Here is a 26215-nt window from a genome sequence, read left to right on the forward strand (position 1 = left end):
GCAATATTTCGATGTGTTACAAACGGAATGACAAAGTTAATATACCCCCCATTATATGGTGGAGGGTATAAAAAGGATGGAACATAGGGAAAGGGACATAGATAACCGTTATCTGGAGACTTTCTAAGTTCTTACAATCCTTATCATTACAAACATACATATTTCCCGAGGAAAACTGTTAGCAGATCGGGTAGTTCTCTTTTTGTCTAAATTGTTATTGTGCTAGACATCTGCTTTCTTATGTCCAAGCCAAGAACTCTTAGAATAGGATTGCATGTTTCCAGAGTCAGTCGTGGATTGGGTAGGACAAGCAAATGAGGTGTTCGCAATGGTACTTGTATGTGAAACATGCTGCTATCATTGCAGGAAAAGTAGGATTTAAGTTGGCAGTATATTCCTGATATTAGTTGATCCAAATCTATCTTGGTCTCCCTTAAGAAGTCCCGTTTTTCCGGCGGTAATGTCAAGCCACAGGTTAATCTCAGCAAAAAATTATTCCCAACCTTTCTATCCTAAGTCAAACAGGGATAGGATACTCTAATCGAATTATCATTTTCATTACAAACATACATATTTCCCAAGAACGCCCAAAGGAAACTGAGATTAGGATATCGGGAAGTTCTCTTTTTGTCTAACCGTGACATGAGTTTTCTTGTGTCCAGACTAAAACTCTAAGAATAGGATTTGATGTGTCCAGAGTGAGTCGTAGAATGGGTACAGAAAGCAAATGAGGTGTACCCAATGGTACTTGTATGTGAATCATGCTGCTATCATTGCAGGAAAAGTAGGATTTAAGTTGACAGTATATTCCTGATATTAGTTGATCCAAAAAAGCGATAAACCCTTCCAACCCTTCTAACTTAAACAGGGATGGGATTCTCTAGTCGAATAAATCTTGTCATTACAAAGACACCTATTTCGCAAAGGAAACTGTGAGGAGATCAGGAAGTTCTCGTTTCGTCTAAATAGTTACCGTGCTAGGAATCTGCTTTCTTGTGTCCAAACCAAGAACTCTGAAAATAGAATTTGATGTGTTCAGAGTGAGCTGCTATCAATACAGGAAAGATAGGATTTGGGTTGGTAGTATATTCCTGATCTTAGTTGAGCCAAAACTTCCTTGGTCTTCAGTGAGAAGTCCCGTCCTTGGTATCACGTTCTTCCGGCGGTAGTGTCTAACTTCTCTGGTGGTAGAGGTGGTGGTCACACTCAGAAAGCACGATGGTGTTTGTGGTTACTCAAAACTTTCACTGTTATCCACATTAATCTCGTTCAGACCTTTCTGGTATGCTGCGTGATCTACAGACTCTTTCTGGTGCACTAGATAGTGAAGATCTTATATTTCCCGGTCGGTAGATGCATATCCACAAGACGGTTATTTGGCGAAAACATAATACGTAGTACAGATTTTCCAACTCGTAGATATGTCCTAGTAGAATTTTGATCCGAACGAAACTAAACAAACACTTTGAAGAAGTTCATGTTGTTATTGTAGGTCCCTTGTCGCTAAAAAAAATGGTTTAATGGAAACTGCAATGGAAATATTATACTCCGGTTGGATAGCAAGGTACGGATGCCCATCAAAAATCATTACCGATCGTGGCTGAAAATTTAATAACTTTCGGTATTAAATTCCTCATCATACTACCTGCATAGGCTTGCAAAACCAATCCATTATATAGTCCGATTTGCAACTCAACTGCGCTAATTTCAGCAATCTTATTTTTTATAAACTTTTAATATAAACTTTTAAGTAGATTGATCGTTTAAGACGAAGATACTCTTTCCTTATGTTTGTCACCTTGATTCGGGTGGGTACATCGAATACATCCTTTTCTAGCCATGAGTTCCTCATATTGCTTCCAGTCGTTTCCAAACTGGAACTGGCCCATATGGCGGGATATATATCACGTGAAGAGAGATTAAAAACAGTATTCTAAGGTCTGCTTATCCTACATAGATGAACTCCCACTGCTCCTATTTGACACACACTATATGTCCATTAGTCTAGCTGTCCTCCAGACTGTCGACCTACTTCCCTTCATTAGCTTTCTACTCTTTTTCTTGTTTGATCTCTGGCTATTCCACATCTCTATGCGTATCCAGTGCGCATTCATTTAACTCAGTCCACGTGAACTGAATGGGTTTTACGCTCTCTAAATACACTTCGCTTAGTGTCCTAATATGTATCCTCTTATTCTCTTATTTCGGTAACGCAAACGCTATAGCCATTTCACAGAAATCGTGGAGCCTATATAGATTCACTTCCTGTGCTTCTAGTTTCCACATCTTTGCCGATCTTCCAAACTGTCGTCCTACTTTCTTTCATTGGCTTCCTAGTCTTTTTCTTATTTGATCTCTTTTCCGAATGTTGCACTATTCCATAATCGTCTATGTGTCTCCAGTACCCATTCATTCAATTCGGTCCACGTAAACTATATGAATTCACTTGGATTCAAGTCCTAGTGCGTATCCTCAGCCGTATGGTGTTCTTTAAAGATAAGGTGGGTATTAAGTTCGAGTTTAGCCGCTAAAGTGAAAACTAAATCGCTAAAAAAGGCACAAAATTATACATATTTTTTGCAAATTTTATTATAACTTGTTGGAGAATTGCCCAAAGCAATTCCTTAAAATGGATTATTGAAGAAAAGTAATCGTAAAAAAATGACGATTTTAGCGGCTAAACACGAACTTAATACCTACCTATACAGAAGAATTTTAGGATGAGATAAATCAAGATTGAAACTCTTATATCAGACAGTTATAGAATATGCGGATAATGTCATAGAACATGTCATCAACACTTTATCTTAAAACGTTTTAATGTAATAATTATCGTTTTCTTTTAGCTCTATATCAAGGCTCGTGGTCTTCCAGATACATTATTCAAGACATTTATGAAAATCAATGGAGATCCAAGGAAATATGTGAACATACAAAACCTATTGAAGTTATTGGATGCTCCCATTGTAGATACTAAACCCTTACACTTGGAATTCATTTTGAAAATGGAAGGCAAAGCGGTATTATCGTATTACTTAAATGAAAGAACCTATCAGAAAATCACCTACAAGGATTGTAAGTAAAAAATTAGTCATCAACTCCAAACAAACTACCTGCTACATCTTTCCTTCTAATTTTCTAGTAATCGATCGTATTAGTTTCCTGATTAAAGCCGATTCGCATATTAATATGCAAACTGTACGTTGGCCTTTCATGACGAAATATGTCGTGCCCACCGTTTTGGGAACCCATGCCGATGTTCTTCTCCAAACTACAGTGCTAACATCGTTGCGTGGCAACATTACCCAATTCCATGATCCCAATGTTATGAAATCATCTTTGGAAATTGATGCCCGCTATTCATCGTATGCTTCATGTCGTAGCCGTAGCTATAATCCATTCTTAAATTTGGATCATGAAATTAATCGTGAACAAGGTTTTCTAATTTATGTACCACTGTATTTGAGCTTAAATTATTATGCTGGTGTATGTTGGCAGTATAATTTCACGCGTCCTGAAAATTTAACTAGTGGCTTATCGTTTAAATCCCGTTCTGTAACCATAACCAAAGGATTGATAACAAAATCTGCCAGTGAACCATTCGAAGAGATTATGTATCCAGAAAGACATCATGATGTGGTGAGTTGATATGAGTTTTTTTTACAGCTACGATGTCATTAATAGGGGTTCAGAGATGTATTGGTATCATATCAATCATGGTTTATTTGACGGCGTTCCTAATGTCTCTGCTACTTAAAGTCACAATGAAGAAAAATTTGGTATTCCCCTGATTTTCAGCAGGTTCTCAGTACCATAGTGTCAAATTGATTCATTCCATCGGCTATGGTATCAGTGTTACGAAAGCCGTTGGTAGGATGCTCTATCGAACTGAAATCTGGTAAGCAGCGTGATCAATAAACTCTCTTCCTATCTGCCGCGTTTTTTTGGTCCGACACACCAACGTTGCAAAGTTCGCTCCTGTCTGCAGATACCCCTGATTTACAGCAGTTTCTCAGTGACTCATTCCATCGGCAAGCGGCTACCGTGCTAGTGTACGAAAGTTATTAGCTGTGAGAGACTAACGAAACCTAATGAATCTCTTCCGTCTGCCTCAACCGGATTCATCAGCGTTGAATTTTGGTGCAAACGTTACATGGAGAGGTTGATTTTCCGAAACTGTTCTTGATTGAGAAAATATTTTGCTAGTATTGACATACTGACTACTTGGTAGGGCGCTGTATCTAACTGTCTGTAAAGGAGCGTGAACAACAGGCTCTCACTCTCTCTTCATCTCTCTCCCTCTGTTGTGTTCTTTTGATCCAAGATGGGATGGAGAACACCAATGAACCAGGGTTCTCTTCTTTTTGCCGCAACGAGATACCCCCGATGGCCACCCATTTACTGGGGGTTCTCAGTACCAGATTGACGAACTAATTCATTCGGTCGGTTATTTTAGCTTTTGGTTCGAGCTGGGATAGAGGACACTAACGGACCAAAGTTTTCGTTCCTCTGTCGCAACCAGATCAAGCAGCGTTCGGTTTCGTTGTATCCGTTGCATGGAGTCCGAAATTGTTCTTAATTGAAACAAGTATATACGGCCGTAAGTTCGGCCAGGCCGAATCTTATGTACCCTCCACCATGGATTGCGTATAAACTTCTACGAAAGACTGTCTTCCACAAATTTCAACTCGGATGAAATTTGCTCCTCCAAGAGGCTGCAAAACCAAATCTCAGGATCGGTTTATATGGGGGCTATAAATGATTATGGACTGATATGTACCACTTTTGGCATGGTTGTTGAATATCATATACTACCACCACGTACCAAATTTCAACCAGATCGGATGAATTTTGTTTCTCCAAAAGGCACCGGAGGTCAAATCTGGCGATCGGTTTATATGGGAGCTATATATAATTATGGACTGATAGGAACAAATTCCTGCATGGTTGTTGGATACCATATACTAACATCACATACCAAATTTCAACCGAATGGGAAGAATTTTGCTCTTCCAAGGTGCTCCGGAGGTCAAATCTGGGGATCGGTTTATATGGGGCATATATATAATTATGGACCGATATCGACCAATTTTTGCATCGATGTTTGAGGCCATATATTAACATCACGTACCAAATTTCAACTGAATCAGATGAATTTTGGTCTTCCAAGAGGCTCCGAAGGTCAAATCTGGTGATCGGTTTATATGGGGGCTATATATAATTATGGACCGATATGGACCAATTTTTGCATGGTCATTAGAGACCATATACTAACACCATGTACCAAATTTCAGCCGGATCGGATGAAATTTCCTTCTCTTAGAGGCCTCGCAAGCCAAATTTGGGGGTCCGTTTATATGGGGGCTATACGTAAAAGTGGACCGATATGGCCCATTTTCAATACTCCGACCTACATCGATAACAACTACTTGTGCCAAGTTTCAAGTCGATAGCTTGTTTCGTTCGGAAGTTAGCGTGATTTCAACAGACGGACGGACATGCTCAGATCGACTCAGAATTTCACCACGACCCAGAATATATATACTTTATGGGGTCTTAGATCAATATTTCGATGTGTTACAAACGGAATGACAAAGTTAATATATCCCCATCCTATGGTGGAGGGTATAAAAAAGATTATGTGAGTATTTGTGTACTGGCTACTTCGGTGGATGCTGTAGCGGACTGTCTAATACGCACCGTAAGCAACAGACTCTCTGGATTGTAGATGACTATAAAGAGGTAAACAACGTAGGAAATTCTGCTCAGACAACATTTCCCAGGACTTCTGGAGAACTGTGATGCGAATACACCGCATCACAGTTCTGAAAGAAGCATTCTGACAGTTCTGTATGTTAGTCCAGTGCATTTCGCTTCGTTGGTGTGTTTTTGCAGGAGCTGTATAATTCACCACTGATCGGACAAGTTCCTTATAAGTGCTCAAAGAGAATTCTTCATATACCCTCGGGCGCTACTGGCAAGTGCACCTTGCTACTAGGAGTTGAAGTCATGGCGTTCATGTTCTCGCGGACACATTCAACTGCATTTTCAAGTCATCGGCCTATGTTAGTGCTGATTGTGGTAAGAGCAGAAGAAAGAACCAGATCTTCGAGCCATTTGCAGCACTTGTGCAGACAGAGCAACTATGATATAGTCAATTAGTCTATCAGTGACCAGTCTGGATTCATTAGACATACGTTATGTACTGCGAAAATATACATTCCTGTTAGTTGTCTCGACTGGCCAAATTAGCATCTTGTGAATGTACAGTAAACTACCAGAAAATTCAGGGTACATCTTCACTACGAGTATCTACAGATCACTATTGTGGTGGAAACGGTGAACACTTATCAGATTAATCCGTTTTCCGGAGCCAATGTGGTGCAATGGTTAGCATGCCCGCCTTGCATACACAAGGTCGTGGGTTCGATTCCTGCTACGACCGAACACCAAAAAGTATTTCAGCGGTGGATTATCCCACCTCAGTAATGCTGGTGATATTTCTGAGGGTTTCAAAGCTTCTCTAAGTGGTTTCACTCGAATGTGGAACTCCGTTCGGACTTGGCTATAAAAAGGAGGTCCCTTGTCATTGAGCTTAACATGGAATCGGACAGCACTCAGGGATAAGAGAGAAGTTTACCACTGTGGTATCAAAATGGACTGAATAGTCTAAGTGAGCCTGAGACATCGGGCTGCCACATAACCTAACCTAGCCGTACCACCGTCCAACACATTTGAGGAACTTGATCACTAGGTAGGTTTCGGTACATCTAATGTCAGACAAGGATAATTGTCTCAACACCTACAATATATATGTTTAATACTGTTCCTGTAGTCGTATCACCGGCGAACACATCTGTGGAACTTGATCTCTCAAGCCAAAGTAGGGAAGTTTCGGCACATCTAATATCAGAAAACTAGGAAGGTTTCGGCACATGTAATATTAGCACCTACTGGCCTGATTTGATAACAGCGCGGCTGACAATTGTCCCATCAGTAATTAGTATTCTTTAGGCCAATGATGTACAATTTCTGCGCTCCGGAAATTGACGTAAATCTCTCATTGAGATGGCTGAACGGTTCAGTAGCATGATAACCTGACAACAGTGACTTAACGGAGAACTACAAAGCAGATGATATTTAATTAATTTCATATCACAATTATCTAAGCGCTAATGTCTAAATAATCATAGATGATTGAGACTGAAGAATAAATAGTTAAGGGGGGTAGAAATTTCTAATTTTGAATTTATTTGTTGTTCCTTTACTTCTAGTTCCAATTATTCAAATACGATATGGAAGATCTTGGCATGTCTGTAGTGATCAATACTAACCTGAACGAATTGAATAAATATCGAGGAATGCTTTTGAAGTCGGAATTCATGGAAAAGTAAGATACAACAATTTTATCCAGACTAAAAACACAAATTTGAGATACAAAAATGCTATATTCTCTTTACAGTGGATTTTCTCGTAACATGATCATTAATTTCCTAATGTATGTCTTTGGAGTAGCCCAATTGAGTTCCATTCATTTGGGTCATGATCGCAATTTTACCATGTTAATATCGAATGATAAGTTCACCAAGGTAAGTGGATGTGTTTACTAGTGACGTGGGTGGTCCGTATGGGAGATACTGGCCAACAACGTAGGCACACCTCCCACCCGTCCAGACACGGACAATTCAACAATTCTGTCGACAGTTTCAGGAATTGTAGACGCCTGTCCGTCAGTTCTTGAGTCCTTTTACTCACGACATTTAAAATAACTATTTTTTTGTTATTTTATAGATTGAAGGAGCTATTTGCAGTACCGAAGAGTTGAAGTCACATGATACAGCTCTTCATCACATCAACTTTACATTGCAACATACAGATGATCAACATGTTGATCAGGATTTACACAAGTGGATTATCAATGTTGATGTGGAATCATCGAAGAAGACTACGTGGTTTAATATTGCCGGCAATGTGCAACGTACAGCAGTAGCGGAGGAGTCTGCGGCTACCACAGATCCCAGAGATTGGAAGGTAAGATTGATACTTCATATTTAATTTATAAAAAGCGATTGTCGGTTGTTTATTTGACCAACATGCTACTACTACTACTGACATCCGCGGTGTGAAGCGTGTCACTAATCAGTCCACTGTGTCACTAATCAGTCCACTGTGATACCACATTATCTAAAAGTTCCTCCGCATCATAACAGCTTATGCAGTAGTAAAGAGTATCGGGAGTGGTATCTAACGTCTTGAAAAATTAACATAACTACCCTATGGGAAATTGGTGAAAATTGCCACTGACGGACCTATCACAGAACTGATACCTGTGCTCCAGTTAGTTGCAATTTTTAAATAGTCGTAATTTATTTATTTCCGTACTCGCTTGATATTAAAATCTTAGATCTATTAAGATTTTAATATCAATCATTTTCACATTTAGTGAAATAAAATGATTGGAATAACCTATTGTTCGACATATTTCAAAAGTTTTTTTTTTTCATTTCGGCTTCGATTGGGATGCCCAAATTGAAACAGATTACTAAGAGTCTGTCCGAGACTGGTTCCTGAGGACCTGTCTATGGGGTGCTCCTGCTAAATTGTCATTTGGTATGAGTTTAAGACGCGTCCTAAAATGTAAATTTACCCCGTCAATGACAAACCCATGTTAAAGTGACCGGTCCCTTCCGATCTAACAAAGAAAAACACATTTTTATACCCTTCACCACTACTGTGGTACAGGGTATAATAAGTTTGTGCATTTGTATGTAACGCCAAGAAGGAGTAATCATAGACCAACCTTTTAGTATACGGATCGGCTTAGAATTAAATTCTGAGTCGATTTAGCGATGTCCGTCTGTCTGTCTGTCCGTCTGTCTGTCCGTCTGTCTGTCCGTCCGTCTGTCTGTCCGTCTGTCTGTCTGTCTGTCTGTCTGTCTGTTGATGTATTTTTGTGTGCAAAGTACAGCTCGCAGTTTTAGTCCGATTGTCCTAAAATTTGGTATTGGGTCCTGTTTCGGCTCAAAGACGATCCCTATTGATTTTGGAAAAAATCGGTTCAGATTTAGATATAGCTGCCATATATATTTTTCGCCGATCTGGTCATAATTGGCGTGTATATCAACCGATCTTCCTCAAATTCCGTACATCCGAATATTTTATGGGTCTCGAAAAACTTGCAAAATACCAGCTAAATCGGTTCAGATTTAGATATAGCTGTCATATATAGCTTTCGCCCGATTTACACTCATTTGCCCAAAGAGGCGAATTTTTAACTCCGATTTGGTTGAAATTTTGCACAGGGAGTAGAATTAGCATTGTTACTATGCGTGCCAAATTTGGTTGAAATCGGTTCAGATTTGGATATATCTCCCATATATAGCTTTCGCCCGATTTACACTCATATGACCACAGAGGCCAATTTTTAACTCCGATTTAGTTGAAATTTTGCACAGGGAGTAGAATTAGCATTGAAACTATGCGTGCCAAATTTGGTTGAAATCGTTTCAGATTTGGATATATCTCCCATATATAGCTTTCGCCCGATTTACACTCATATGACCACAGAGGCCAATTTTTTGCTCCGATTTAGTTGAAATTTTGCACAGTGAGTAGAATTAGCATTGTAGCTATGCGTGCCAAATTTGGTTGAAATCGGTTCAGATTTAGATATATCTCCCATATATAGCTTTCGCCCGATTTACACTCATATGACCACAGAGGCCAATTTTTAACTCCGATTTAGTTGAAATTTTGCACAGAGAGTAGAATTAGCATTTTTGCTATGCGTGCCAAATTTGGTTGAAATCGGTTCAGATTTAGATATTGCTCCTATATATGTTTTTCTGATTTCGACAAAAATGGTCAAAATACCAACATTTTCCTTCTTAAATCGCCACTGCTTAGTCGAAAAGTTGTAAAAATGACTCTAATTTTCCTAAACTTCTAATACATATATATTGAGCGATAAATCATAAATAAACTTTTGCAAAGTTTCCTTAAAATTGCTTCAGATTTAAATGTTTCCCATATTTTTTTTACTAACATTGTGTTCCACCCTAGTGCATTAGCCGACTTAAATTTTGAGTCTATAGATTTTGTATAAGTCTATCAAATTCTTCCAGATCGAGTAATATTTAAATGTATGTATTTGGGACAAACCTTTATATATAGCCCCAAACACATTTGACGGATGTGATATGGTATCGAAAATTTAGATCTACAAAGTGGTGCAGGGTATAATATAGTCGGCCCCGCCCGACTTTAGACTTTCCTTACTGGTTTTTGTCAAAATTCGTTTTTTTATTCAACATAGTTCCCTTCAAGAGCGATACAACGATTATAGCGACCTTCCAATTTTTTGATACCATTTTGGTAGTACTCCTTCAGTTTTGCCTCAAAATAGGCCTCAGTTTCGGCGATCACCTCTTCATTGCAGCCAAATTTTTTCCCTGCGAGCATCCTTTTGAGGTCTGAGAAAAGGAAAAGTCGCTGGGGGCCAGATCTTGAGAATACGGTGGGTGGGGAAGCAATTCGAAGCCCAATTCATGAATTTTTGCCATCGTTCTCAATGACTTGTGGCACGGTGCGTTGTCTTGGTGGAACAACACTTTTTTCTTCTTCATATGGGGCCGTTTTGCCGCGATATCGACCTTCAAACGCTCCAATAACGCCATATAATAGTCACTGTTGATGGTTTTTCCCTTCTCAAGATAATCGATAAAAATTATTCCATGCGCGTCCCAAAAAACAGAGGCCATTACTTTGCCAGCGGACTTTTGAGTCTTTCCACGCTTCGGAGACGGTTCACCGGTCGCTGTCCACTCAGCCGACTGTCGATTGGACTCAGGAGTGTAGTGATGGAGCCATGTTTCATCCATTGTCACATATCGACGGCAAAACTCGGGTGTATTACGAGTTAACAGTTGCAAACACCGCTCAGAATCATCAACACGTTGTTGTTTGTGGTCAAATGTGAGCTCGCGCGGCACTCATTTTGCACATATCCAAATATTGATGAATGATATGACCAACACGTTCCTTTGATATCTTTAAGGCCTCTGCTATCTCGATCAACTTCATTTTACGGTCATTCAAAATCATTTTGTGAATTTTTTTGATGTTGTCGTCGGTAACTACCTCTTTCGGGCGTCCACTGCGTTCACCGTCCTCCGTGCTCATTTCACCACACTTGAATTTTGCATACCAATCAATTATTGTTGATTTCCCTGGGGCAGAGTCCGGAAACTCATTATTAAGCCAAGTTTTTGCTTCCACCGTATTTTTTCCCTTCAGAAAACAGTATTTTATCAAAACACGAAATTCCTTTTTTTCAATTTTTTTCAAAATAACAAAAGTTGCTTCACAAAAGACGCTCTATCTCACAAACTAATTGACACGAATCATTTGAAGGTTGGTACTATATAAAAATAATATACATTTAATACTAGCGACGCCATCTAGGTGTCAGACCGGGGACTTATCAGCCAGCCTGTTGTTTCAAAAGTTTTTTTTTTCATTTCGGGTTCGATTGGGATGCGCAAATAGAAACAGATTACTAAGAGTCTGTCCGAGGACCTGTCTATGGGGTGCTCCTGCTAAATTTTCCCAGGACGTGTCCTTTGGTATGAGTTTAAGACGCGTCCTAAAATGTAAATTTACCCCGTCAATGACAAACCCATGTTAAAGTTACCGGTCCCTTCCATATGTTTTGACCAGAACTGGGACTGGACCATACACACCAGGAGCTAGTCCTGTACCGGTTCTGTGGTTGATCCATTTCCCGTAGGGTAGTGTGTGGTTTAACTTGAGATGGAGCCATATTTGCTTAGTGTCGTTTCCACCTTTGTATTTCTCCCATCGGATATTCGCCAGAGGCATACCAACAAATTCTAGTTTCCTTGGAATATCTAAGCTAGTTCCAAACCATGCTAACTCATTTGCCTCGCTGGTATGTTCCTGTGGTCAGGCATCCATATTAAGTGAATATTGTACTGCTCAGCTATCTCATTGAGAAGATTGCCGCAATCGATGGCCGTATTCGAGTTAAGGAACACAGAGTCAAAGGATTTTATTGCAGGTTGACTGTCTGAGTATATATTAATGCCAACCACCTCTTTTATTGTAAACATTTCAGCTTTAACAAGTATATACGGCCGTAAGTTCGACCAGGCCGAATCTTATGTACCCTCCACCATGGATTGCGTAGAAACTTCTACGAAAGACTGTCATCCACAAATTTCAACTCACATGGTTGTTAAATATCATATGCTACCACCACGTGCCAAATTTCAACCAGATCGGATGAATTTTGCTTCTCCAAAAGGCACCGAGGTCAAATCTGGGGATCCGTTTATATGGGGCCTATATATAATTATGTACCGATATCGACCAATTTTTGCATGGGTGTTTGAGGCCATATACTAACACCATGTACCAAATTACAGCCGGATCGGATGAAATTTGCTTCTCTTAGAGGCTCCGCAAGCCAAATCGGGGGATCGGTTTATATGGGGGCTATATATAATTATGGACCGATATGGACCAATTTTTGCATGGTTGTTAGAGACCATATACTTACACCATGTACCAAATTTCAGCCGGATCGGATTAAAATTGTTTCTCTTAGAGGCTCTGCAAGCCAAATCGGGGGATCGGTTTATATGGGGGCTGTATATAATTATGGACCGATGTGGACCAATTTTTGCATGGTTGTTAGAGACCATATACTAACACCATGTACCAAATTTCAACCGGATCGGATGAAATTTGCTTCTTTTAGAGGCTCCGCAAGCCAAATCGGGGGATCGGTTTATATGGGCGTTATATATAATTATGGACCGATGTGGACCAATTTTTGCATGGTTGTTAGAGACCATATACTAACACCATGTACCAAATTTCAGCCGGATCGGATGAAATTTACTTCTCTTAGAGGCCTCGCAAGCCAAATTTGGGGGCCCGTTTATATGGGGGCTATACGTAAAAGTGGACCGATATGGCCCATTTGCAATACCATCCGACCTACATCAATAACAACTACTTGTGCCAAGTTTCAAGTCGATAGCTTGTTTCGTTCGGAAGTTAGCGTGATTTCAACAGACGGACGGACGGACGGACATGCTCAGATCGACTCAGAATTTCACCACGACCCAGAATATATACTTTATGGGGTCTTAGAGCAATATTTCGATGTGTTACAAACGGAATGACAAAGTTAATATACCCCCCATCCTATGGTGGAGGGTATAAAAACACTACAGTGATTAGGTAATCGTTTCGCTATTTTAGGTTCGGGGTCTTTAGAATATACTCCGAAACCCACTTGCTCATCCAGCGGTCTGTGTGCTTCGCGCCTCACTGTTGGAATTTAGAGTTTCAAACTTTTTGTCGAAAAGCGGTTTCGCAAAGAGCTATCCACATCTGGTATTATTTTGAGGGCCAAACTGTATTTGAGCGCTTTCTCCGACCACAGCGAAGGCTCATGGCTATTATGTCTAAAAGCTATAGATGCAGCGTGACATTAAGGGAATCTGTTCCTGTATTACTAAACCACCAGAGCGCAACACTATATAGCATTATAGGTCTAACCACTGCAGTGTACAGCCAATGCACAATTTTCGGTTTTAGTGCCCAATTTTTGTATGAGTACAAGGCCACCGTGGCTTTTCTCGCCCTATCTTTGCAGTACATGATTAGTTCTGTCTTTGTAGGATTTAATCCTAGAGCATTCTCACCCCCTTTCTCAGCCATTCGGAGGGCTCTCTGTATAAATCTCTAATTGGAGCCTCTGTATAACTCTTAATAGTCACATCATCTACCCAGCAAAAACTCTCATTACCCGGTAATCTTGTAGGTAAGCTAATTTAAAAATTAATAACCACTTATTAATTGGCATCGCTTCGGATTACATTTACAAACGCATGTCCTAGAAGGAAAGTACTTCTCCCCTGGCATACTTTCGGCCATAAAATAAGTAGTGCATTTAAAGCATATAATCACCTAATATGTAATGACATATTCGTAGATACACCAAAGCTTGCAAAATAGCTACTTATTGTCTCAGGCAACCAAATCTCGAAAATATTGATTTCTATCGCCGATTACAATGGATCAAAATATGGCGAGTGATGCTGTAATAGGAGAACTACTTGAATAGAAACGAATATTGTATAAATAAACAAAAAATCGAATAAATAATCTAAATAAGATGCAATTTAATTTCACACTTAAAATAGAACTAAATGTAGGTTGTTTAAGGAGTTGGATTCGTGAATTTCATTATAATATATCCAATAGCCAATTCACATAAGGTTCAAAATCTACTAAAAGTGGATTTTAAGTCTCTTTTTTTATAAGGCAAATGACATTTGAAATTTAGTTTAAGCGCATTTTGGAAGTGTAATGTGAATGAGGTATAAGAAAGCATTTATTTAAAACATAATATGTTAATGTCATTAAACACAATTATTATGAAATATTTGTGATAATAATTTCTTAACGGAAAAATTTTCAGAATTAGCGTTACATTACATACTCTTTTTGATTTTTTATGTAAGTGCTCGATTATGTAAATAATTATACCTAATGGTACCATCATTTATTCTATTTTATTAAATCGTTAACTACAACTGCATAAAATTTGAGAATAAAAATTCGAAAATTACCGAGAAGTATTTATTTTTGTCATTACAAGTTAGTCATTATAACTCGCCGCAATGTAATGCAAAGTGTAATGACAGCTTTACTCCTGGTAATGTCAATTGTAATGAGATGTGGTTACCTAGTTTTTGCTGGGTACATATATCACCACTTTTATCCTTTCTTTTTCTATGGAAACCAGAAGGTTGTTTATAGAAACATTCCAAAGATGAGGTGATACAACATCTCCTTGGGGAATGCCTCAGTTCACAGACCTTTGTATGTTTGCTAGTGTGACTGAATTACGTCTCTTCATTAGAAGTATTCCTTGATCAACATTCAGAGTTGTCAATCCATTTAATATCGAGTTCGGATGGACGTTCATTGAATGCCCCTTGAAAAGCCACAATTGTGTATTGATTGACAGATAGTGAGCTTTCAATAAAGTTCATGCAATGCGGTCTCAGTAGACCTGTCCTTCGAGCATATGCATATTGTCGTTTCGAGAGCAATCTTGAATCGATGCTAGTTCTATCTATCTATAAGCTTCTCTAGAGTCTTAAAAAGGAATGACAATATGGGTAGGAAATCCTTCGCACCCGGATGAGATGCTTTTCCCGCTTTAGGTATGAAAACGATTTTTGTTTCTCTCCACTTACCTGGTATATATGCTAAGTTGAGATACATACTTTAGAGATATTGATGTTGATTTGGCATGTGGTACTTTTTTATCTTTAAATAAAAAGCTCTGTTTACATCCGACCCATGCGAATAAGCTCTTAAGAGAATTGTAGAAAGATGTGTGCCCTTAGACGATGTTCTCCTACAGTCCGATCTAAACGAATAAGATTGCAGAAGAATCCCCAGAAGTAGGGATGATCCCACAGCGGTTCGTACCATGCGAACTAGCTCCAAACCGCTAGAACACTTCAGAACCTTTCTCTGTCCAACCAGGTGAACAAGCTCAAAGGATAGTTGTAAAGAAAGATTCTAACAAATGTTTTCTAATCTTAACACTTCGGGATAAAGACTCATCTCTACTTGTCAAAACTCGAACTCTACTTGTCAAAATTTGGGTGTGAATACAACAGACCTTCTCTCTGGATTTAGACTGCAGTTTTTGAACGATTATTCACAGAATCCTTAAATCATATAACAATTGTATACATATACAATCAAAACATTTATTCAAGAGATCAATTTACACAAGAGTAATTATAAAATATGAAAATATTTTCAACAATACATTTAAATTTTCTATTCTTTGGCCTCTAATTCTTGTTCAGCCTTCACGAGTGTTATTATACCCTCTTGCAAGGATTTAACCAATTCGAATTCGGTGTAGCCTAAACGTCGTCGATTTGATATATCCATAATACCATCCTTTATTGCTGTATGTTCACCGCCAGTTCCACGTATTTGTAAATTTAAATCTTTGGCCATTGTTTGCAAGCGTTCTTGATCTTTCGATAACAACGGTAAGCGTATATGAACAGAAGCACGTAATGTGGTACCTAAATTTGTGGGACAAGCGGTAAGGGCTCCATAGCGTGGATGGCGACCAAATGAAAGATTTTTCTCCAATTCTTGTAAACCTTTTACCAAACGATTGTAGACGTCACCTAGAAGTGAAATAGTGATCAATACATTGTGGAAATTTCATATAACAGTCATTTAACAGAATTTTGATAAATCAGTGGAATCAGTGTTGATTGAAGCTTACTATGTTCCATTGACTCGGACCAGTAAGCCCTCTAATATTAAGCCACATCAGGAACATGTTTTGGGTTCTAATAAAGTCGATATGATTACTTCTAAAATCATATCGACTTTATTAGAACCCATCAAATTTGAAAATTTCCCGACCAAACTCCTCAATCCGCTATTTAGGCCGAGGAAGGATAAACCGTATGGGCTAATCTTTTTTCACTCTATTACCCAAGACACTTGAAATGTTACTGCTACAAAGCCTCGAAGGATTTTCGAGTTCCCACAAATTTATTTCTACAGAAAATATTTTCCAAATTTTATTTCTATAAAAATTTTGGTCAAAATTTTATTTTTATAGAAAATTTTGTTAAAAATTTATTTTTATAGAAAATTCTGTCAAAATTTTATTTCAATAGAAATTTTTGTCGAAATTTTATTTCTATAGAAAATTTTGTCAAAATTTTATTTCTATAGAAATTTATGTCAACATTTTATTTTTATAGAAAATTCTGTCAAAATTTTATTTCTATAGAAAATTTTGTCAAAATTTTATTTCTATAGAAATTTATGTCAAAATTTTATTTCTATAGAAATTTATGCCAAAATTTTATTTTTATAGAGAATTTTGTTAAAATTTTATTTTTTATAGAAAATTTTGTTAAAATTTTTTTTATAGAAAATTTTGTTAAAATTTTATTTCTATAGTAAATTTTGTCAAAATTTTATTTCTATAGAAAATTTTGTCAAAATTTTATTTCTATAGAAAATTTTGTCAAAATTTTATTTCTATACAAAATTTTGTTAAAATGTTATTTCTATAGAAAATTTTGTCAAAATTTTATTTCTATACAAAATTTTGTTAAAATTTTATTTTATATAAACAATTTTATCAAAATTTTATGTCTATAGAAAATTTTGTCAAAATTTTATTTCCATAGAAAATTTTGTCAAGATTTTATTTTATATAAAAAAAAATTTCTCAACATTTTATTTCTATAGAAAATTTTGTCAACATTTTATTTCTATAGAAACTTTTGTCAAAATTTTATTTCCATAGAAAATTTTGTCAAGATTTTATTTTATATAAAAAAATTTCTCAACATTTTATTTCTATAGAAAATTTTGTCAACATTTTATTTCTATAGAAAATTTTGTCAACATTTTATTTGTATAGAAATTTTGTCAAAATTTTATTTCTATAGAAAATTTTGTCAAAATTTTATTTTTATAGAAAATTTTGTCAAAATTTTATTTCTATAGAAAATTTTGTCAATATTTTATTTCTATAGAACATTTTGTCAAAATTTTATTTCTATAGAAAATTTTGTCAAAATTTGATTTCTTTAGAAAATTTTGTCAAAATTTTATTTCTATAGAAAATTTTGTCAAAATTTGATTTAGAAAATTTTGTCAAAATTTGATTTAGAAAATTTTGTCAAAATTTAATTTCTATAGAACATTTTGTCAAAATTTTATTTAGAAAATTTTGTCAAAATTTGATTTAGAAAATTTTGTCAATATTTTATTTCTATAGAAAATTTTGTCAAAATTTTATTTCTATAGAAAATTTTGTCAAAATTTGATTTCTTTAGAAAATTTTGTCAAAATTTTATTTCTATAAAAAATTTTGTCAAAATTTGATTTTTTTAGAAAATTTTGTCAAAATTTGATTTCTTTAGAACATTTTGTCAAAATTGAATTTCTATAGAACATTTTGTGAAAATTTTATTTCTACAGATCATTTTGTCAAAATTTTATTTCTACAGATCATTTTATCAAAATTTTATTTCTAAAGAAAATTTTATCAAAATTTTATTTCTAAAGAAAATTTTGTCAAAATTTTATTTCTATAAAAATTGTTGTCAACATTTTACTTCTATAGAAAATTTTGTCAAAATTTTATTTTTTTAGAAAATTTTGTCAACATTTTACTTCTATAGAAAATTTTGTCAAAATTTTATTTTTTTAGAAAATTTTGTCAAAATTTTATTTCTATAGAAAATTTTGTCAAAATTTTATTTCTATAGAAAATTTTGTCAAAATTTTATTTCTATAGAAAATTTTGTCAAAATTTTATTTCTATAGAAAATTTTGTCAAAATTTTATTTCCATAGAAAATTTTGTCAAAATTTTATTTCTATAGAAAATTTTGTCAAAATGTTATTTCTATAGAAATTATATCAAAATTTTATTTCTGTAGAAAATTTTGTCAAAATTTTATTTCTATAGAAAATTTTGTCAAAAGTTTATTTCTATAGAAAATGTTGTCAAAATTTTATTTTGTTAGAAAATTTTGTCAAAATTTGATTTCTTTAGAACATTTTGTCAAAATTTAATTTCTATAGAACATTTTGTCAAAATTTTATTTCTATAGAACATTTTGTCAAAATTTTATTTCTATAGAAAATTTTGTCAAAATTTGATTTAGAAAATTTTGTCAAAATTTTATTTCTATAGAAAATTTTGTCAAAATTTTATTTCTATAGAAAATTTTGTCAAAAGTTTATTTCTATAGAAAATTTTGTCAAAATTTGATTTTTTTAGAAAATTTTGTCAAAATTTGATTTCTTTAGAACATTTTGTCAAAATTTAATTTCTATAGAACATTTTGTCAAAATTTTATTTCTATAGAACATTTTGTCAAAATTTTATTTCTATAGAAAATTTTGTCAAAATTTGATTTAGAAAATTTTGTCAAAATTTTATTTCTATAGAAAATTTTGTCAAAATTTTATTTCCATAGAAAATTTTGTCAAAATTTTATTTCTATAGAAAATTTTGTCAAAATGTTATTTCTATAGAAATTATATCAAAATTTTATTTCTATAGAAAATTTTGTCAAAATTTTATTTCTATAGAACATTTTGTCAAAATTTTATTTCTATAGAAAATTTTGTCAAAATTTGATTTAGAAAATTTTGTCAAAATTTTATTTCTATAGAAAATTTTGTCAAAATTTTATTTCCATAGAAAATTTTGTCAAAATTTTATTTCTATAGAAAATTTTGTCAAAATGTTATTTCTATAGAAATTATATCAAAATTTTATTTCTATAGAAAATTTTGTCAAAATTTTATTTCTATAGAAAATTTTGTGTCAACATTTTATTTCTATAGAAAATTTTGTCAACATTTTATTTCTATAGAAAATTTTGTCAAAATTTTATTTGTATAGAAAATTTTGTCAAAATTTTATTTCTATAGAAAATTTTGTTACAATCTTATTTCTATAGAAAATTGTGTTAAAATTTTATTTCTATAGAAAATTTTTTCAAAATTTGATTTCTTTAGAAAATTTTGTCAAAATTGTATTTCTATAGAAAATTTTGTCAAAATTGTATTTCTATAGAAAATTTTGTCAAAATTTGATTTAGAAAATTTTGTCAAAATTTGATTTAGAAAATTTTGTCAAAATTTGATTTAGAAAATTTTGTCAAAATTTAATTTCTATAGAACATTTTGTCAAAATTTTATTTTTATAGAAAGTTTTTTTTCTTTGTCAAAATTTTATTTCTATAGAAAATTTTGGCAAAAGTTTATTTCTGTAGAAAATTTTGTCAAAATTTTATTTTGTTAGAAAATTTTGTCAAAATTTGATTTCTTTAGAACATTTTGTCAAAATTTAATTTCTATAGAACATTTTGTCACAATTTTTTTTCTATAGAACATTTTGTCAAAATTTTATTTCTATAGAAAATTTTGTCAAAATTTGATTTAGAAAATTTTGTCAAAATTTTATTTCTATAGAAAATTTTGTCAAAATTTTATTTCTATAGAAAATTTTGTCAAAATTTTATTTCTATAAAAAATTGTCATTTTTTTTTTGTTTTTTTAGAAAATTTTGTCAAATTTTGATTTCTTTAGAACATTTTGTCAAAATTGAATTTCTATAGAACATTTTGTCAAAATTTTATTTCTTTAGAACATTTTGTCAAAATTTTATTTCTATAGAAAATTTTGTCAACATTTTATTTCTATAGAAAATTTTGTCAAAATTTTATTTCTATAGAAAATTTTGTCAAAATTTTATTTCTATAGAAAATTTTGTCAAAATTGTATTTCTATAGAAAATTTTGTCAAAATTTTGTTTCTATAGAAAATGTTCGCAAGATTGTGTTTCTATAGAAAATTTTGTCAAAATTTAATTTTTAATTCTCTGAAGCCTAGAGGACAGACTACAGACAAGGAAACGGAAAATTTTGTTAATCCTGTTCATGGAGTCCATAGCATCAGATGAACTAGAAAGGACGAGTTAGAGCCCACAATAAGCTGATATATGTCAGTCGAAATGAGACTAGATTCTCGTTTACACCCTAACAAGCAAATCCACTTACCCAAATCTCCACATTTTGCCATTGAGATTATTCGTAAATGATCCTCCTCATTGACCCATATCAAAAATGTCTCTGCCGCATTATGATAAATACCACGACCAATAGGCCAAAAACGATAACAACCAGCCGATTGAAGATATTCATCACCTCGTTTAAATAGAATATGACGAGCCACCATTTCCGTCTGGGTTTCCTGATTGATATCATCCAAACTATAATAAGCACCGGTGAATTCTTCATCAAAGGCTTCTGTAGCATCTTTAACTTTTCCTTCGATTTCTTTGAATTGTTGTTCGCTTAATTTGGCAAAATATGGATAACCATCAATATTACGAGCAATTCGTATACGTGTCGATAAAATGTATTTCCTTTCGGGATCGAGATTTTCTATTTCATCCATATTACCGAAATCGGCATCGGGATGTATTTGCTCTTTATCATTTTCCAATTGACCATGATAGTCACGTATAATGGGATCAAAGAGTTTGTTATAAACATCATAACATTCTGGATCAGCTGCATAGAGACCACATGAGGAATCATGATGACTGTAGCCAGACTGAACACAATCAAGTAGAGAAGCCTCTACGGGTTGTGAGGTAAATATTCCTTTGTAATCATCTAGGATCTCTCGGGTTAAATATTTCCGTAAAAGGGAGGCTGCTTTCTCTTCATCTTCGATGAGGCGTTTGAAGCCTTCATCTAAAAATTCGGCTATTTCTTCGGGTGTCCTTTTACTGAAAATAGAAAAAAATGATAAAATGATGATAGAAATCATGAGTTCGAATGTTTGACATTTTTGAAATTTTAAAGAGTAAATTTTCGACTATTCGGGTTTTCCAAAGTTTTTTTTTTTTACTATTTCAAAAACTTTTTTATAATTTGAAAAGTAGACTTTCCAATTTTGCAAGTGCCACCTTTTTGGCTTTTTCTGAATTCGGAAAAATAAATTCGAATTTTTAAAAATGTGAAAAGCCGACATTGGAGTTTTGCAAATGTAATTTTTTTGCTTTTCCTAAATGTGGAAAAAATCGTGTATTTCAGAATTTGAAAAGTCGACCATCGAGCTGCGCAATTGTCATCATTTTTGCCTTTTTCTAAATTTGGAAAAAATCTACTTATTAAAAATTTGAAAATGTCGATTTTCGTGTTTTTCAAATGTAATTTTTGTGACTTTTTCCAAATTTAGAAAGGTGGATTATTCGAATTTTTAAAAATGAGCAGCTGTGATTGCCGATGGTGGAAATTTAGACTTCTTTAAAAATTGAAAGAGTAGACTTTGGACTATTCGCATTTTACAAACGTCGACTTTTAGACTTTTTCCAAATTTGGAAAGGTCGATTTTTTTGACTTTTTGAAAACTTGAAAAGTCGTCTTTGATTCGAGTTTCTGTAAAATTCTAAATTTGGAAAAATCGGTTATTCGACTATTGGACTATACGAAAAACGTTGACTTTTTCAATTGTTGAAAAGTCGACTCATTAAAATGTTGAAGAAGTCGGAAAGGCAACAATCGACCATTGGTCCATTGTTTTTTTTTCAAAATTTTAAAAATTCTAATAATCGACTTTTCAAAATCTCAAAAAGTCGACTTTCGAGTTTTGCAAATTTAATTTTTTTGACTTTCTCTAAATTTGGTAAAGTCGATTATTCGAATTTTTAATATTTTGAAAATATGCTATTACTGCCAATGGCCGATGATTGTCTTTTCGACTTTTTCAAAATTTGAAAGAGTCGACTTTCGGACTTTTTCAAAATTTGAAAAAGCCGACTTTCGACTATTCGGATTTTTACAAAAGTCGATTTTTTTCCAAAAGTCATTTTTTACTTTTTATACCCTCCACCATAGGATGGGGGGTATATTAACTTTGTCATTCCGTTTGTAACACATCGAATTATTGCTCTAAGACCCCATAAAGTATATATATTCTGGGTCGTGGCGAAATTCTGAGTCGATCTGAGCATGTCCGTCCGTCGGTCTGTTGAAATCACGCTAACTTCCGAACGAAACAAGCTATCGACTTGAAACTTGGCACAAGTAGTTGTTATTGATGTAGGTCGGATGGTATTGCAAATGGGCCATATCGGTCCACTTTTACGTATAGCCCCCATATAAACGGACCCCCAAATTTGGCTTGCGAGGACTCTAAGAGAAGCAAATTTCATCCGATCCGACTGAAATTGGGTACGTGGTGTTGATATATGGTCTCTAACAACCATGCAAAAATTGGTCCACATCGGTCCATAATTATATATAGCCCCCATATAAACCGATCCCCCGATTTGGCTTGCAGAGCCTCTAAGAGAAAAAATTTTCATCCGATCCGGCTGAAATTTGCTACATGGTGTTATTATATGGTCTCTAAAAACCATGCAAAAATTGGTCCATATCGGTCCATAATTATATATAGCCCCCATATAAACCGATCCCTCGATTTGGCTTGCGGAGCCTCTAAGAGAAGCAAATTTCATCCGATCCAGCTGAAATTTGGTACATGGTGTTAGTATATGGTCTCTAACAACCATGCAAAAATTGGTCCACATCGGTCCATAATTATATATAGCCCCCAAATAAACCGATCACCAGATTTGACCTTCGTAGCCTCTTGGAATACCAAAATTCATCTGATTCAGTTGATATTTGGTACGTGGTGTTAATATATGGCCTCAAACACCCATGCAAACATTGGTCGAAATCATCCGATTCGGTTGAAATTTGGTACATGATGTTAGTATATGGTATCCAACAACCATGCAGGAATTGGTTCATATCAGTCCATAATTATATATAACCCCCTTATAAACCGATCCCCAGATTTGACCTCCGGTGCCTTTTGGAGAAGCAAAATTCATCCGATCTGGTTGAAATTTGTTACGTGGTGGTAGTATATGATATTTAACAACCATGCCAAAAGTGGTCCATATCAGTCCATAATCATATATAGCCTCCATATAAACCGATCCCGAGATTTGGTTTTGGAGCCTGTTGGAGGAGCAAATTTCATCCGATCTGGTTGAAATTTGGTACATTGTACTAGTATATGGCCGTTAACAAGCATGCCTAACTAGGTCCATATCGGTCTATAGTTATATATAGCCCTCAGATAAATCGATCCCCAATCACACAAAAATTGGTCCATATCAAGTTCATAATTGTATATAGCCCCCATATAAGCGACCCCCCATATTTCAATTCTGGCTCCCTACGTACCGTGCAATAGTCCATATCGATTCGTAATTATTTGTAGACTTACCTACACATACCTTTTTTGTCTAATATATACCACGTATGGATTAACTCACAATTTAGAAAACGATTTAAGATACCACAACCCAAGTAATTCGATTGTGGATGACAGTCTTTCGTAGAAGTTTCTACGCTATCCATGGTGGAGGGTACATAAGATTCGGCCTGGCCGATCTTACGGCCATATATACTTGTTTTTTTCTGATTCAATTACGAAATTAATTGACTTCTTCAAAAGTTGAAAAATTTGACTTTTAACTATTCGTGTTTTTGCAAATTTGGAAAAGTATTTTTTTAAACTCAAAGTCGACTTAATTTTTTTAAGAGAGTCGACTTTCGACTATATAGGTTTTGCAAATGTCGACCCTTTGAATTTTCCCAAATTTTTGAATGTCGATTTTTCGATTTGTTTAAATAAGGAGAAAATTTGCTTCTGACTATTTGAGTTTTACAAAAGTGGTCTTTAAGAGTTTTTCAAAATTTGGAAAATTTTGGGTTTGCAACAGTCTACTTTTCGACAATGTCATCTCACGCGCACACCTCTAATTTCAATACGAAACACACAAAATTTTTTTTCTGATTCAATCACGAAATTAATTGACTTCTTCAAAAGTTGAAAAATTTGACTTAACTATTCGTGTTTTTGCAAATTTGGAAAAGTATTTTCTGTAAACTTAAAGTCGACTTCATTTTTTTTAAAAGAGTCGACTTTCGACTATATAGGTTTTGCAAATGTCGACCCTTTGAATTTTTCCAAATTTTTGAATGTCCATTTTTCGATTTTTTTTAAATAAGGAGAAAATTTACTTCTGACTATTCGAGTTTTAGAAAAGTCGTCTTTTCGAGTTTTTCTAAATTTGCAAAAAGTTGGGGTTTGCAACAGTCGACTTTTCGACAATTTCGTCGCACGTGCACACCTCTAATTTCAATATGGAACACAAAAATTTTTTTTCTGATTCAATCACGAAATTAATTGATCGAATTAATTTTTTAATTGAAATGTCTGCAATCACAGAAATGATAGTATCAATTAAAAAAATTAATTGATACAATTAATTTTTGTGATTGACTTTTGTTTCAATTAAAAATTTTGTTGAATCAATTGAATTTTTAATTGAATATTTTTGAAAACTCAAGACTTTAATTGGAAAAATTTTTTTTCAGTGAAGGCACACTAAATTAGTGGTCTTGGCGAAAAATACTCACATTTTTGAACGAAGCCTTTCTAAATCCTGTTCCAAGTTTGCTATGGTCTTTTTGGCCTCTTCCAAATCGGCTTTCATTGCATCATATTGAGTATCATCTGGACATGATTCACACATGAATTTTCTAACAAAACGTATGGCATCATCAGGTTTATTTTGCTCTTCGTAGAGTTTTATCAGGGCTTTACTTATGGCATCGATGACCCCAGCACGTTCGAGATATTTACGATATTGTACACGTTTCGATTCGATCTAAAGAGAAATTAAAATTGGTAATAGATGAGAAGGGAATAAATTAATTTTACATATATGCATTGAGTAAAGGGTTTTGAAATTTGTCTATTCTTTGCCTTGGAATTTTCAAAATTGATATATTTTTTAAATTTTTTTTATTTACTTTAGACTTACCGAAGTCATAATGTAATTCACGATTTATCAAGTGCGAAATATAAAGTTAATATCAGTTGTTGAAATTTTTTTTTGTTATTTCTACAAGCCTCAAATTTTTCGTTTTGATTTCAAAAATTAATTTGAATGTGTATTTTCAATTTTTTTCTCCAATTTGAAGGATTTAAATTTTGAAATTTTCAGCTATGGTAACTTTGTTGGCAAGAATTTTGTTATGTTTTTTTTTAATTTATTAAAAAAAAAATATATTTATTAATTATTGATCAAACACTGAAGTGGTGAAGAGAGCGAAGAACTTAGTTGGTTGGTTGTTTAGTTACACATGGCAGGATATCGATTCATTTATTGTTAACACTTGAAAGCTATGAATGTATGTATGTCAGATTTGTGTATGTCTGGTAAAACTTTTAGTCCTTTCTTCCATTAATAATTTGGAAAATATCAACAAAACAACAAAATGTTAATAAATGTAAATGCCGCTTCTCGTGACTGGGATCTGTGGCAAGTTCCGTCAAACTACTATTTTGTCGTTCACCAAGTTGTTAATGTTAATATTTGATGGTAGCTGTGGCAAGAATCAGGCATATGGTTGGTTGTATGGCAAGCACAACAACCTCCATGATTGTCTGTCTGTCTGTCTATCTAGCTGTCCATGTGTCTGACAAACTCGTTG

The 26215-nt window shown here is 34.4% G+C and overlaps 2 protein-coding genes across 2 annotated transcripts in view; one reads left to right on the forward strand and one right to left on the reverse strand.

The window, feature by feature from the left end:
• Positions 1–26215, forward strand: part of cv-d (vitellogenin-like lipoprotein) — an 88310-nt gene that overhangs the window by 39564 nt on the left and 22531 nt on the right. Inside the window, exons 9-13 of the mRNA XM_075290529.1 lie at positions 2847–3075; positions 3143–3639; positions 7275–7390; positions 7463–7589; positions 7792–8031. Coding sequence (XP_075146644.1) covers positions 2847–3075; positions 3143–3639; positions 7275–7390; positions 7463–7589; positions 7792–8031 — 1209 coding nt within the window. The remainder of the gene's footprint in view (positions 1–2846; positions 3076–3142; positions 3640–7274; positions 7391–7462; positions 7590–7791; positions 8032–26215) is intronic.
• LOC142221040 (arginine kinase Lit v 2.0101) lies at positions 15800–26056 on the reverse strand. Its single transcript, XM_075290530.1, has 4 exons — positions 25543–26056; positions 25136–25386; positions 20684–21420; positions 15800–16262 (listed from the first exon to the last, which is right to left on the reverse strand). The coding sequence occupies exons 1-4, from the start codon at positions 25549–25551 to the stop codon at positions 15898–15900; spliced, it is 1362 nt and encodes a 453-aa protein (XP_075146645.1). The 5' UTR covers positions 25552–26056; the 3' UTR covers positions 15800–15897.

The sequence above is a fragment of the Haematobia irritans genome, chromosome 1 (genome assembly GCF_050003625.1).
Source record: "Haematobia irritans isolate KBUSLIRL chromosome 1, ASM5000362v1, whole genome shotgun sequence".
NCBI lineage: Eukaryota > Metazoa > Arthropoda > Insecta > Diptera > Muscidae > Haematobia > Haematobia irritans.